A 14,710-nucleotide genomic window follows, 5' to 3' on the forward strand; every position below is an offset into this window, starting at 1 on the left:
GGTGAATTTGGAAAGGCTTTTATCTGTGCTTGCAGCTTCCACAGAACACAGTGGTGATCTTTATGACCACCGCACCTTGAACAAGAATTTTTCTCTTTGCGTTCAGGTGGCAGTGACATGCATCTGCCTGTTCATAATCCTCCCATTGACACTTGTGGGCACTGTGCTGGGGCGCAATCTGGCTGGGCAGCCCAACTACCCTTGTCGGATCAATGCTGTTCCCCGGCCCATCCCAGAAAAGAAGTGGTTCATGGAGCCTTCAGTAATTGTTGTTCTGGGAGGGATCCTGCCATTTGGTTCCATCTTCATTGAGATGTAAGTTCTTGGTTCTTGGTTCTTTTTCTTTTTTTTCTTTTTTAGTTGCAGATAGTTGATGATGCCATCTGCATTCTGCAAGAGCACTCAAAGGGAGCATGAGTAAGGTGCATCTGTTAAACTGATACAAATTAGGCTTAACTGTAAAAGTTCTATTTCAGACAAGCACTCACTTTTTGAAAACAAAGGCGCGGAGCTATCAAGGTACACTTCATGTCAGTTGCACACAAAAGTTATCTGAAATTTTGGTGGCAAAGCTCTGCACTTTTTATGTAAGACTGCCTGTACATCTTATTCCACTACCCGGTAGCTTGGCTTTGCTCTCATGTGCAACTTGGCCCTCATCTTCTATGCAAGAAAGGAAACCAATTTTCATGACCGATCTACTCAAGAAAATCAAATCAGAGTATGTTGCTGGATAAGTTGGCGACTGGACAGAAGAACTGTGTGTGCTTGTTCTTCTGTCCTATTTATTTTTGCTGTGTTTATTCACAAGAAAACCGATTTGTTTTATCGGAAAGCACTACTAACAGCAGATTCACATATGCATTTTTCTCTTTGAACATGTGGTAAGCTGCTAACGACATGAATTTGTGCAGTAAGTCGGTCATGCAGAAAATTTATGTTAGCAAACAGTGGAACATCGCTGCGTTTCCTGCAGTGAGGAAAATTCGCATATTTATTCTTCGAAAGCGGTCTCTTGTGTTTACTTTGTGTGAAGAAGATGATGGAGCCAGGGTGGCTCCTCTTCGCCCCGGGGGTAATTGTGAAGAAGATGATGACCCAGACAAAGCAGATAACTCGTGAAAACGAAGATGGCCCTGCGCGTCAGCCGTATTGCTATCGCCACGTGTGTCTGTGCCCGACCTGGTTGCCCTCGGATTGTTCTCGCTGCTGCTCTCTTCCTCCCAGCTCTTTTAAATAAACCCCCGCCTTACACTTTGTTTTATATAAATGCATTCGCTGGTTTGCTGTATTATGTACTTAGCACTGCATGTTAAAGACATATCATAAGCAGCTGATGTGCTGTATTTCACTAAATTTTGTGGTATGCCTAATTAAGTTTTTTTTGTTGTTGCAAGTTCCTTCATGTCTCAACAAAACCTGTGGTTGATAGCGTCCTGCAACATCTCCTTTGTTGTCATGTTTGCACTGCCTCCCTGTTGATATGGATCTAAACCAACTTGCCCAATTTTTTATCCGGTTATAAGGGAAAACAGCACTCAACTTTACCTGAATATGTCGAACTCTCATTCGTTACCCTGTAAAATTACGATTCCCGTCAAAATGGCTCAGTGGCTTTGGTGTTTAGCTGCAGAGCCCAAGGTCACAGTATCTACCTGGGCTATGATGGCATTATTTTTACGGAGGCAAAAATGCAGAGACCACCTTGTGGGCTGCTTATTTATTGCCTGCGCATGTGGGAAGAACCCTGGGTAATCGAAATTAATCTGGAATCATCCACTACGGCGCCTTTCATAACCCACACACAGGTTTGGGATGTTAAGCCGCATATACAGTCAATCCCGGGTATATCGAACTCTAAGGGGATTAGTAGGGTGTGGGTGCAGGCTAAGTTGGTAATGCATTGTAAGACGAAAAGCGCAAAAAAAAAAAAGCACGGATGCAAAGAAAGACGAAGGACAGGCGCTAACTTCCGACTGACGTATATTAGAAACATTGAAAGATATATAGGCACATGAAAGGGGGGAAGACAAAAACTAAAAATGGCGCAGCATACAAAAAGTCATGTCACTCGATACCCGCTCAGATACATCATCTCCTTTTTTGAAAGGCCGATTGATGGCATGCTTACGCAGCCACTGCCCGTCCTATCAATCTCTAGCGCCTCCAATATCTCCCTTGCGATTTTCACAGGATGCCGGTCGACAATTACAGATTGTGGGAAATCCGGAGCACCCTCATATTCACAGTCACGGCAGTGAATTGCCAAAGTTTCCCGCATCTGTTTCCCGCATCTGGCTGTGCCTAAGAGAGGTGCATCGGAGAGTGAAAGGAAAAACGCCTGCTTTGGGGTTTTTTTTTTTCTATCCTCTCCTGCCTTCAGCCTTGCGTTGAACCATGCTGACAACACTCCCCCCTGCCCCGCCTGCTGCCCCCTTCTTGCGCAACCTGGGAAGCACGCTCCTCGCACCCGTCGGTACCCACAGGCCCGTGCCTGTACATGGGCCACCAAGCTTTCAAGAAACCGCACTATATGCGGTCTTCGGTTACGCGCTGCTGTGTATGAAGTGGTACGGTAATACATTGAACTCTATGGGAAGTACAGCGGTTAGCACAAAAAGCTGCATACAATGCGGTCTCGCATTATAAGCGGTTACGTTATAAATGGTCTGAGCTGTATAACAAGTTTTGATAGAGCCAATTGTTTAACAAGTTGACACGTTGTTCTCTGTTCTTGTACCTGAAATATTCCACTTACTGTTTGCACTTTTTAATCACTTCATTGTGGTTGTCCTTTCAATTTACAGGTATTTCATCTTCACATCTTTCTGGGCCTACAAGATCTACTACGTCTATGGCTTCATGCTGCTGGTGTTCTTGATCCTGACCATTGTGACCATTTGTGTTACCATTGTCTGCACATACTTCCTTCTGAATGCAGAGGACTACAGATGGTACGATGGAGAGCTGACACATCTTTTGTACAATACTTACCGTGTCCTTTTTACGTATTGCAGGCAGTGGACAAGTTTCCTGGCAGGTGCTTCCACAGCAGGATATGTCTATCTGTACTCCTTCTACTATTATTTCTTTAAAACGAAGTGAGTAATTAGTTCGTATTGTTCGTGAACTACTGCTTCTAATATTTTTTGTGTGTGCTTCTGAGCAGATTTCAGTCGTGGGTGTAGTAGCACATGAAGTGTGTTGGGATGTAGTTACTCTTTTTTAGGTGCCAATATGCATTTAGCTGCTGCTCCTAGTTAGCAAAATGCTCTGGATTTGATTGCCGCATGGCTTACAGCTGTCGCTCTGTAGGGGGTACCGGGACCCTCCATGAAGTGAAATGAAGGAACTTGAAAATCTAGTAGTCTGAGATAGTCAAAGGCCTAAAGGTAACATGTTCACATTGCTGTTTGCAGCTAGTTTTGCATAGAAATCAATTGCCAATTACCATAGTGTGTGTAGGTGTTAAGCACATATGAAGGATCCAGCTATGTGAAATAAATTTTCTACTCAAGAATTCTTTCAATGGTAATTTTTTTATACTTTGCAGCATGCCAAAGTAGAAGTAATATGTCTCGTGTACTTAATCATAAAATAATGGATTTCGCTTCACTGGAAACGCTCGTGCATTTTTTGGAGTATGCTCAGATTTTTATAATCTGCCTATTCTTTTTTTTTCTTCTTTCAGGATGTATGGCCTGTTTCAGACGGTGTTTTATTTTGGTTACATGGCTCTGTTCAGCTTTGCCCTTGGAGTGTTGTGTGGTGAGTGCTGTTGTGTTAATGTAGACCATATACTGTATTTGCACGAATATAATGCGAGTTTTTTTTTTTTTTTACTCGCACCACCGGTTTCAAAATGCACCTGGTGTGATATTTGGAATCAAGGCGCGAAATTGCGCGATTTTTTTCCCCCATAGCTCCTCTAGATACTAGAGGTAACCTTCACCACCATGCTCACGTGCTGATAGGACAAGTAGGAGAAGCCAACTTTTTGAAGCCCCTGTGCAGCGCGCTAGCGTGTGCATACGGGCAAACGAGTGGGTGGCTTTAAACATTGAAATAAGACAGCGCGAGCCATTGAGAAAGAGAAAGCACTGCAGGAGTTCAGTAGGGAAATCAAAGCATGAACGGGCACAGCACAAAGCTCGCACCTGCTGTGGTATGGCAATGACTGCGGCTGCTGCTGCGCAGGAGACCCTGTTCATTATTGCAGTCGGAGGCTCTGCTGTGGTCGACGATGTAGCACACATTTTTGAAGTGTTGCCTCTCATACAATGTTGACGTATACGTTTGCTCGGGTATTTTTGCGTGCTTTCTTTTTTGTTTTCGTGTCCTTGCTGCCTCAGGTGTTGTTGGCTTTGAACAAATGGTGATCACATTATGATCATGTTTTTTTTTTTTCATGAAATCTCAAATCTCCTTCCTTGCATTATATATGTCTAAATATGTGTTTCACCTGATTTCTTATGTAAAAGAACTTGAGTGCTCTGTTGTGGTAGGAAATTTTCTGCAGGTGTAAACTCGTGGGCTACTCTCACTGGGACTGTGCGGGGGGGTATTGTTCCATGCTCAAAATAAATTTTGGAATGGTAGCTGGGGTCTTCTCATTCAGAATTTCCTGCTCTGGGGGGAGAGTGACTGCTTTTCTGTGCTGTTCTAAAAGAATATGAGTACCAAAATAGAATCTTTTCAGGAAGAAACTGTGACCTGCTGCAGATGTCAATTATGATAAAAGATATTGTTCATGTAGCTAAATAACCAAAGTGTTAAATTTTAAATGAGCACAGTGGTGGTTAGAGCCAGTGGCAAGTTTGAAGCCACGAACAAGACAATGCCATATCAGTTTTTGAAACAAAGAAAAGGTCAGTTTTTAAAACCCTGCAGCTCGAGGAAATCGGTGCTTTTTTGTGCATGAAACCGAAACTGAGCACACGAGGCGGGCAGGAAGACGAGTGTAAATGGTACGCCCACTGGTGACGTGTTGCAATGCTTGTGGCACCCAGTTTGAACTGCCTGCGCTACTCTACCACAGCATGCTCTTCCTTTGGCTTTGTTACTTGGTGCACAAAGAGAATAATCGCCAACTATGGGGGTATTATTTTAAAGTGAAAGCCTTTAATGTCTCATCGTTGTCCGTCTGTCTGCAAAATCTGTCACACTATGGCTGTCAATCAAATGACATCAACTCGATAAGAAAAAAAAAAATCCTTGCGCACAGCAGGATTTGAACCACCATCTTTCCGTTCCGCAGCTGAGTGTGCTAAAGACAACGCTACTTCCTGCCAATACATATGTAATTCTCCTTGTGTTATACGTCAGTGGTGCAGGCAGGGGCTTATTATTTTTCAATGTTTTTAGGTTGCCCCAAGCTAATAGATGTCTAGCGTAAGGACGCTGGAGAGTGTTTGTGGAAAGGCGTCGAATCAGGCGAATGCCTCCCAAACTCCTCCAGTGTCTCCAGCATGTGACGATTCACAAACAATTGTGTACTTAATCAACATCCTAACCACACATCAGTGACACAAGCAGCAACACCGCTCTAAAGGCTTTCACTTCACCGCACTTTAGTTCAACAAAGTGCCGTCCTGAATTTTTTTAGAGTGACATAGCGAAAGAAAGTGCATGCCATGATGGAGTCGTGCAGACAGTTTGAATTAGGCACCATAGTCATTTGCAACATGTCATCAGTGGGAGCTGTACAGTCAAACCTCATTATAACAAACACTGATATTACGAATTATTGCCCATATCGAACTTTTCGTAAATATTTTTGACAAACGCATGCAATTTGTACTTTTTATATCAAACGCGGTTGGCCATGAAACGGATATGTCGAACTCCCCAGAGCCAAACTGTGCCCGTTTGGATAGCAGGCGGCAGGCTTCGTAGCACTGCACAAGTGATTGGTGGTGAAAACGGCGATAGCTCTCGCTCTGACGGACCGCTTTCCACGCAACATGGCAGTGATGCGGGAAAGCCAACCTAACTGGCACTCGGGTTTTTGCGGTCTTCAGAACAGCTGTGAGCGCCTTCGAAACGCCTCCGAAACCTGGGAAAACGTCACTTCGTTTCTTTAGCAAGGATCGCCAGAACTGCTGTCTCTTCATTAACTGAATTGCGCCGCTGTTACTCGCGTTTGTGACATTTTATACTACGAATTTCAGCTATAGCGAACTATTTTACGATTTTTTACTTGTGGTCTATAACGAGGTTTTATGGTATTTGCACTGAGCTTCCAGAGTGCCTCACTTGCTGCTTCAGCTTGGCGCGGAAAGAGCACCAAGTTGCCTCGTGCTGCAAAGCTTAGAGAGTGGCTTTTTCTTCACTTCAGAAATGAATATGGCATAGTTCACTAGCTAATTATTGTGATTTTAAAGTAACGCATCTCTGCAATTTACAGTATGTTCTTGGAAGGTTTTTTTTTTATTTCAATATTTCAACCACATGCTCTTCTCGCCTGTTATACCCTAGAAGTGACATCACAGGTGTCCATGTGCACATTTTGTTGGCACAAGTTTTTTATGGAGCTGAGATTTGCCCAAAAATTTCTTCATTCTTTAATTTTCCTTCATTTTTGCGCTGCAACTTGAAGTGCACTGCACTTTCATGGCTGTTTTGTGTAATGTTGAGGCTCATAAGGACCTGAAAACTACCATTCGGTGAAAGTGGGCCTACTAGAGCAAGGGAGAACTTGCAATACCTTTTACCATATATATTCGTGTAGGGGCCGCACCCCCACTTGGAACTTGGTCATTCGGGGGAAAAAAATCAGCCATAAGAATTACTTCATGTGTGCATAATTTTGCTTGCGTAGTGCGTTACGCTGGGAGCTGATAGACGATAACTGCCTGCACGACCACACACGTTCCGTGCTCCGAAATCTTCCTGGAACCATGAACATGTGGTGCTGCAGTGCTGCTAAGGCCTGTTTCACATGCATGCAATTTTTCCCTGCGGCACTGCGAATTCTGTCGGTCTGTGACTGGGGAAGGCCGTCAGTCTAACTGCAGACAGCTTGCGATCGAGTCCCGTCCGGTTGGTATTCAGTCGCAGTGTTGGTGTGTTTGCTCTGCGATTGACCAATGGGGAGTGCCGAGACGGCTTGCAACGTGGGGTCACATGGGAGCTGTTGCCGCGGTGGAAGCAAAGCTGTTTATTCTAGTCAAAACATACGAAATATTGCCTTGCACCTAAAAATATGCTGGTCGTAACGTGTAGCATTTGTCGCGTTTATTCATGGCTTGCTTATGTAAACATCAAGCAACCTTGCCTGTCCCTTTGACCAAATTCGCTGTGTATGCGTTGCACGGGAAAGCACTGCCCGAAAATAGCACAGTGGTGTCACCAACTAGGCCGACCATTTTCATTTCAATCGAAGCATGTGAAACGGGCCTAACTAGTATTGTGCGCTCCGCTTTCGCACTAGAAAGGACAAAACGTTATACTGCCCGAAAAATAGAATGGGGTGCACCGATGCTACATTGCATTACAGTCGAACACGGATATATCGAACTCGAAGGGGATCGCGAATTAATTCGATATATTAAAAATTCGATATAAAAAAATACAGGCCCAGAGACTTTACCTGTGGCGGACGATGACCTACCGATCGGAGCATTCAGGAATGACAACTATTTCCGCACACACGACGCAACGTAATGCTTTATTTGCGTGAAAAAAAATCGCTTATGTTCGTCTGCTTCTTCGCCTTGCAAATGAAATTAAAGACTCCAACCTCGATCTTATCGAGGCTGTTCAGGTGCGAAAGCCCGGTTCCTTCCATGTCGCCGCAACAACGGCGAATCAAGCTGAACGCGGCCGCCACTTCAGCGGTGGAGTACGAGCGTGTAGCCGCCCCCCTCGTCCGCAGGATCTTCGTCACCACTCGAGCTGTCGGCCTGGGTCCCTGCGACTGCAGCTACAATGTCCTCGTCGGCGAGGCTCGCAACAGCCTGAACATTGCTGTCAACGTTCACAAAATCGTCAGCAGACACTTCGGCTGGAACGGCAGCCGGGAAAAGGGACGACAACTCGCGAAACGCGTCGTCCATTGCGCTCGTTGTCGCCGTCGCCGTCTTCGCAGGTTTCGGGAAGTTCGGCCGTCACGAGGCCTGCCTTCCGGAAGCAGTTGGCCACGGTATCCTGCTTCACATCTCTCCAGGCGCCCGTCATCATTTGAATGGCCCCCAGCAGGTCAACCTTAAGCTCGGTGCCCATGCGGAGGTTCACCAAAAGCCTATCAATGAGTCGCCTCCTGTAGCCGACTTTGAACGACTTAATGATGCCCTGGTCGAGCGGCTGCAACTTCGCTGTCGTGTTCGCCGGCAGAAACTTGAGCGCGATGTTTTCGAGCTCGCAGGTGGTGTGATGGGCCGAGCAATTATCGACGAGAAGGCAAGCGTGACGCCCCGACTTGCCCAGTTCAGCGTCCCACGCTTGCAGCCATTCTGTAAACAGCTGACGCGTCATCCACGCCTTCTTATTGAAGGCGTAGCGAACGGGGAGCTGCTTACAGTTTTTGAAGCAGCGCGGTGCCCTTGCTTTGCCGATCACAAAGGGCTGGAGCTTTTGAGAGCCATCCATGTTGGCAGCGAGCAGAACGCTCACGCGGACTTTGCTCATCTTGCCCCCGTGACACGTGCTGCCCCGGACGTCGAGCGTCTTGCTGGGCAGCATCTGCCAAAACAACCCGGTCTCGTCGGCGTTGAAGATTTGCGCGGGTGAAAACTTCGCGCAAATTTCCGGCCATTCCTTCGAAATCCACTGCTGGATATCCTGGCTGATGACGGCTCCGCTTTCCCCAGAAATGGTTTTGCCAACTATCTTATGGCGGTTCTTAAACCTCTGCAGCCACCCTGTGTTGTCGGCGAAGTTGTCATCACCGAGTGCAGCGGCAAACCATTTGGCTTTAGCCATTAGCATTGGGCCATCCACCGGAATGTTCTTAGCCCGCACCTCTAAAAACCACGCATAGAGAGCCTTTTCAACTTTCTCGTGGGCAGGAGCGCGCACACGACAAGCTCCCGACGTTCGTTGCTCCGCCGCTTTCGACTTTATGTCCGCCTTGTTTTTTAACAAGGTGCTTAGGGTGCTCCGAGGAATCCCGAAGTCGTCTGCCACCGTCGCACTTTTCTCGCCTGCCTCAACACGCTGAATGGCTTTCAGCTTTGTCGCAAAGTCCAGGTTCTTGCGCTTCTTGACGCTGCTTGTGCTTGCTGCGGCCATTGCTTCCGCGTCAGCTCACCACGATCCAGTCACACACGTGTCGTGAGACGCACGCAAAACAATATTGAACACGAAACACAAGAACGCGCACAAAACACAAGAATTCACGTGCGCAGCTTCCGCCAACAAAGCGCTCGCGATGGCGACAGCGAAGGCGACAGCGACCTCCGAGGGCGACAGCGACGTACGAAAGGCACGAGCTGTGGTTGGCTGAGCAAAACTCGTGAAAAAGCAACAAGAAAAAAAAAAGGCAAAAGGAGGAGGCCGCCGGCGCCTTCGTTCCTGGCTGCCTTTTGGTTACGCGGGGGAAGGATGAGAGACATTGGGAGAGAGAAAAAAAAAAAGCTGTTCCGCAAGTCGGAGAGCGTGCACAGCGGGAGTACAGTCCGAGCCTCCCTCCCCCCTCGCTCTCACATTTTCCGAGCCTTTCAAGGGAGGCGCGGAGCTCGCGGGTGCAGCGAGTGCCAAGATCGCGCGGCGTTCTATATATCCAATGGCGGATAAAAATATCGTTCGATATAAACGTACGAATTTCTATACTTTTACACAGAATTTTCAAGGGGATAATTGACGAGTTCGATACAGACAATAATTCGATATATGTGGGTTCGATATATCCGTGTTCGACTGTACTTTGCGGTGACGCGCCATTCGCCCGATGTCACTAGGCTTGGCGTGCTTCGCAGTGAAAGTGCTTTGAACCTCTTTTTACCAGTTTACCATCACATTATAACCTCACATTAAATGAGCATATAATTTATTTCCACAAGGCCTTCGACAGTGAAGCACGCGAAAAAGTGGGCCAAGCAAACGCCACCTCACATTGATCACATGTGTGGTCACACGGGTCACATGCGTGGCGCGGCGCTCCGAACCATTGGTGATTCGAGCGACAGATCTTCGGAGGATCTGGATGTTAAGGGGGACGAGGGTATGCAGGTGTATCATAGAATGGTGATTTCAAATATGGATTTAAATTTCAAATATCTCACCTGGAAGGAAATATATGGCAAAATAACATCCCAATTAGGCCACTTCTTACAGGCCTTTACAATAATTTTTTAGTTAAAAAGCTTTTTTTTTTCTTCAGAATATGTGAATATTTCTAAAGGTGCAGTGCACATCCTAAAGCTTCCCCTTTTTCTTCAAACATGATAGATTTGCAGTTAGGTTAGTTGTGGGCTAACTACTGCCAGATTGTTTTTTCCTTGTTATTTATTTGTGGTGAACAAAATAACTTGAGGGGCATTTTGATGGAAGCCAACAGCCACTGAAACCAAGGGTCATAGGGGACGCTTTTTTCTAAAGGTCACAAAATAGGCATTTCGTTAGCTTTACGATATGCAGTGGGCTTTTTGCAAATGTCTGCTTATTCTTATAAAGCTTCTTTAACTGATAAATTTGCATAAAGGCCCATAAGAAATGACCTAATTAGGATATTGAGCAGACAAGGGAAGAGAAAAGAGGGGCTCGTTATGACGTACATACATGACCAATGTTCACTGAAACCAGGCATAGGCAATTTTTTTTCCTAATTTGTGGTGTTCATCAATGGGAGATTAAATATTGTAATTATTCTTTTAAAGATAAGAATAAAAAACAATCGCATGCCGCCGGTGGGATCCAAACCCATGAACTCCGAAAGTCACGTCCGGTGCTCTACCAACTGAGCTACGGCAATGGATGTCCAATCTTCTGCTTTTGGGATTATGTGTAGTGTAATGTTAAGCCCCATAAACCAATAATACTTGAGAGGCTTTACTTGCAGAATGGCCTTTTGGTGATAGGCCAGAAAGGCACTAAAAAAATATTAAAACATCTGATTTGCAAGAGGGAGTTGTTTAAATGGGCTCTTATATTAATGTAGGTACTGTTAAATAAAGCAAAACCCCATAAACCAACCAACCATCTCTGCTAAACAGAAAAGCTGTTCTACAATTGACTTCATTAGAATTTTTATTAGCCCATTTTTCTACATGAAACTGACAAGCATTACATAAGTAGTATGGTTGCGGGACTGACTGTATATCTTTTGTTCTTCTGCAGGCACCTTTGGCTTCATTGGGACTAGTGCATTTGTGCGTAAGATCTACTCTACAGTCAAGATTGACTGAGGAAAGAAGCTGGTCCTTGGTTTTTCTCTTTCTAGTTCAGAGACTGGTGCCTGGAAGTGTGCGTGTGTGTGTGCCTGTGTAAACTCATCACTTTCTATCAAAGAAGGAGAATCACATGTTTCGTTTGATGAAATGCCCTTCTCTCACCACACTTGCTCTCATTTTTTTTCAACAGAAGCTCAGCTTTAAAGAATGGAGGGAAATAAACATGGGCTAGCATTTCGCTTAGAACGAGATGTATGTAACGAATGCAGACCACATCACGAAGAATGTCTTGGAAGTACCTCCATTTGTTGGTGTTGGAAACTCAATTGGATGATAATCATTCTGTATTTATATGTACTATTATATTGAAGTTTGTTTCCTAGCTTATTTGCCATGCAGTGATTTGTTTTACCTGAGGGTATTGTTATCTCTTTGTGAAAATGAGGCTGTTTTCAGTGTAATGACTTCTAAGACACCCCAAGTGTATCTTTTACCTTGTTACGGGACTTTTGACAACTTTTTAAAGATTCGGTTAAATGTAGTTTCAGGCAGGGTGGTTTCTTGTACATATGTACGTATGGGGGTTTGCTTGCATCATATTGATGGGGCACTGAAGATGGAAAGGCAAGCTTGCACATTTCTGGAGTGCCTGCACAAGTTGTGAAAGCTTCGTTTTTTGTGTGCCCTTGCGCCTCTTTTTACATAGTCTCTTGTACATAATATAGCCATCAGTCTGAAGGATAAACAAGATTTGTGTGTGCATGGAATGTGTTAGTTGTTCTAGCACAAATTAAACCTGCTGTTTGAAGTACTTCGCACATTATTGGACACCAGAAAAGGGTCACTACTGCAGAAAGGTCTTGTAAACAGTGATTTTAATTTTCTCTTGTAAAGGTAAAAAGTAAGGCTTTCGAGATAATGCAATTTTTAGGTCAACTAACGTTGAAATCTAGGAGCTCCCGTCAGTTGAATTTTTATTTTATTATTCCATGGAATAAAAGGTTGTAGCTTTGTGCATCACGCAGAGCGCTGTGATGAATGTGGCACCAAGTGCTACAAGCTTTCTTTGCCCAAGTGGAAGTTTGTGTACAAGGGCATGCTTAAGTTGGTTTCAGTTTTCTACAGAAGTATTTATTTTATCTGTACCCGAAGTCTGACAGTACCATACGCACAACGTTTCCTCCTTTTCTTTTTGTGAATTATAGTAGGGTTTTTCAAAATTCACTTTAATATTTGGTTGCTCCTGAAATAAATTATAAATATGGTATTTAAAACTCCACTGTGTGATATATTCTTTGGTTACACATCCTCTGTTTTCAGCTTGAAACATGGTGGTCCGCTTCCAACTACCACCGCCATTTAGATTCCCACTTGGAGGTGCAAGTTCACGTGTAAAACAGCAGCCTGACGTTCCGCCTGTGTGGAATCGCAGCAGTGCTGACGGCCCTGTTGTGTTGGGCATGTTGGAAAAACAGCAAAGTAGTTATGAAACGAATAGCCCATGTGCTTCCTTTCAAGCTTCATGGACTGCTTCTCGTATGAATTAACACTTTGGGGAACAAAATTCTAAGCATCACATTAGGCATTCCTTGAAAAAAGTAAATAGGGAATCAATGTCTTGCACTGAAATTTTGTGGCTGTGGCTCTTGGGTAGTTGCAGCAAGAGAGATCGAGCATGTTAATAAAATTGTGCGATTAAACTGCCCAACAACCAGTGCTTCACTGTTAGTTCTTGTGCTTCCAAAAATTTTTAAGATAGGGAGTTCAAAATAGAACACCTTTTAGGGAACAAACTGCGAGCTGCTGCAGTTGTCGGTAAATATGTTGTCAAAGTTATGTAACTAAATAAATTCAATAATTGCCTTTTTAATTCAACAATCTAATAGTGCCAATGGGGAGTTCGAAGCTATGGACAAAACTATGCCATATCAATTTTAGAAACTAAGAAAAAGCCACTCTATAGACCTCATGCAGCACTAACGACCATATAGTTGGTGATGACTATCATTTTCCTTGTACCAAGCTGCGAAGCAAAAGAATGAGCATTAAGTGGTAAAATAGTGCTGGCAGTTTAAATTGAGCCACGCCTCAAAGGTGCACTAAAGAGGAATCGGAACTCCTCTTTTCACCGCGGGAACTCAATCTACACATTCTGAGCATTTTTGGAAACTGAATTATTGTCCTGTGAGGCCGATTTCCCCTATTTAAATTGATGAAACGGCCTGGCTCCCGCCTTTTTTTTCTTAACTCAACACTTAAGGTAGGAGAAGTCAACCAATGCGTGGAGTGCCTTTCAGCCAGTTCCATAGCAGCTTGCAGCTCTGCCATCGGCAGAATAAGTGAAGCCGCCACTGGACTGGCTGTAAGGCACTCCACGCGTTTGTTGACTCCTCCTACCTTCAGCGTTGAGCTAAAAAAAAGGGCGGGAGCCGGGACGTTTAATCCGATTTAAGTTAAGGAAATCTGCCGTGCAGGACAATAATTCGAAGTTTCTAAGAATGCTCGGAACATGTAGATCAAGTTCCAGCGGTAAAAAGACTAGTTCAGGTTCCTCTATAGTGCACCTTTCAAGCATGCAACTGAAGGTGCATATGTCATTGCTCTGAACCTGTGTCGCAAGCTAGCCTCCAGCTTGACTAAAATGTGTAAGGTATGTGCAAAGCAAAATTCTATGACACCACCCGGACCTTATAAGACTAACAGTTGCTCACAATTTTGATACGAATGCAGTCTGCAATTCTGCCACCACATTGAGGTCAGCCAGTGATGTCATTGCTGGGATTTCATCTACACCTTCATGGATTAGGCGGTGGGGACTTGGTATGACGTCACATTACATCATTGTCACGTGACAGTTAAGACTTCACATTACATCATTGCCACGTGACGGTGTATGACGTCGCATTATGTCATTGTACGTGACTTATTGTGACGTCAGGCATGATGGCATCAGTGATTATACTAATTAGTCTGTTATCTAATTGCATTTATTGACATTAATTATTGTATGTTATCACTCATTGTTGATATCGCGTCATCACGTGACTCGTCAGCTCGTGACATCACGTGGTGCTATTTCTTGCGGACATGACCTTGAAAGTGAGCCATCTAATGCATTCGCATTAAAAAGTGCGGGATTTCTTCGCACTGCAGACGTTTTGAGACCGCCATTTTCTTTGCTTGAACTGGCACAGTCATGTCCACAAACTCCTCATTGGCACTAACCACTGGACCGTGTTAATTGCAAGTTAATGTTTTGTTAATTATCTACCTAACTGTGATTATAGTATGGACGTCTGGCACTGCTGCCTGTCCCTGAAAAAGCTATTTCGAGTTCCATATTTTTAGTTTTTGCGTGTTCGCTGGAACACCTGATGTAC

The 14,710-nt window shown here is 44.5% G+C and overlaps 1 protein-coding gene across 2 annotated transcripts in view; it reads left to right on the forward strand.

Moving 5' to 3' along the window:
• The window catches only part of TM9SF3 (transmembrane 9 superfamily protein member 3), a 62,359-nt gene extending 49,755 nt beyond the window's left edge, over positions 1-12,604 (forward strand). For both annotated transcript variants that reach the window (XM_077649561.1, XM_077649562.1), the window contains exons 10-14: positions 107-315; positions 2,808-2,954; positions 3,018-3,101; positions 3,692-3,768; positions 11,278-12,604. In XM_077649561.1, coding sequence (XP_077505687.1) covers positions 107-315; positions 2,808-2,954; positions 3,018-3,101; positions 3,692-3,768; positions 11,278-11,345 — 585 coding nt within the window. In that variant the 3' untranslated portion in view covers positions 11,346-12,604. The remainder of the gene's footprint in view (positions 1-106; positions 316-2,807; positions 2,955-3,017; positions 3,102-3,691; positions 3,769-11,277) is intronic.
• The last annotated feature ends 2,106 nt before the right edge of the window (positions 12,605-14,710 follow it).

This window comes from Amblyomma americanum, chromosome 1 (genome assembly GCF_052857255.1).
Source record: "Amblyomma americanum isolate KBUSLIRL-KWMA chromosome 1, ASM5285725v1, whole genome shotgun sequence".
Taxonomy (NCBI): domain Eukaryota; kingdom Metazoa; phylum Arthropoda; class Arachnida; order Ixodida; family Ixodidae; genus Amblyomma; species Amblyomma americanum.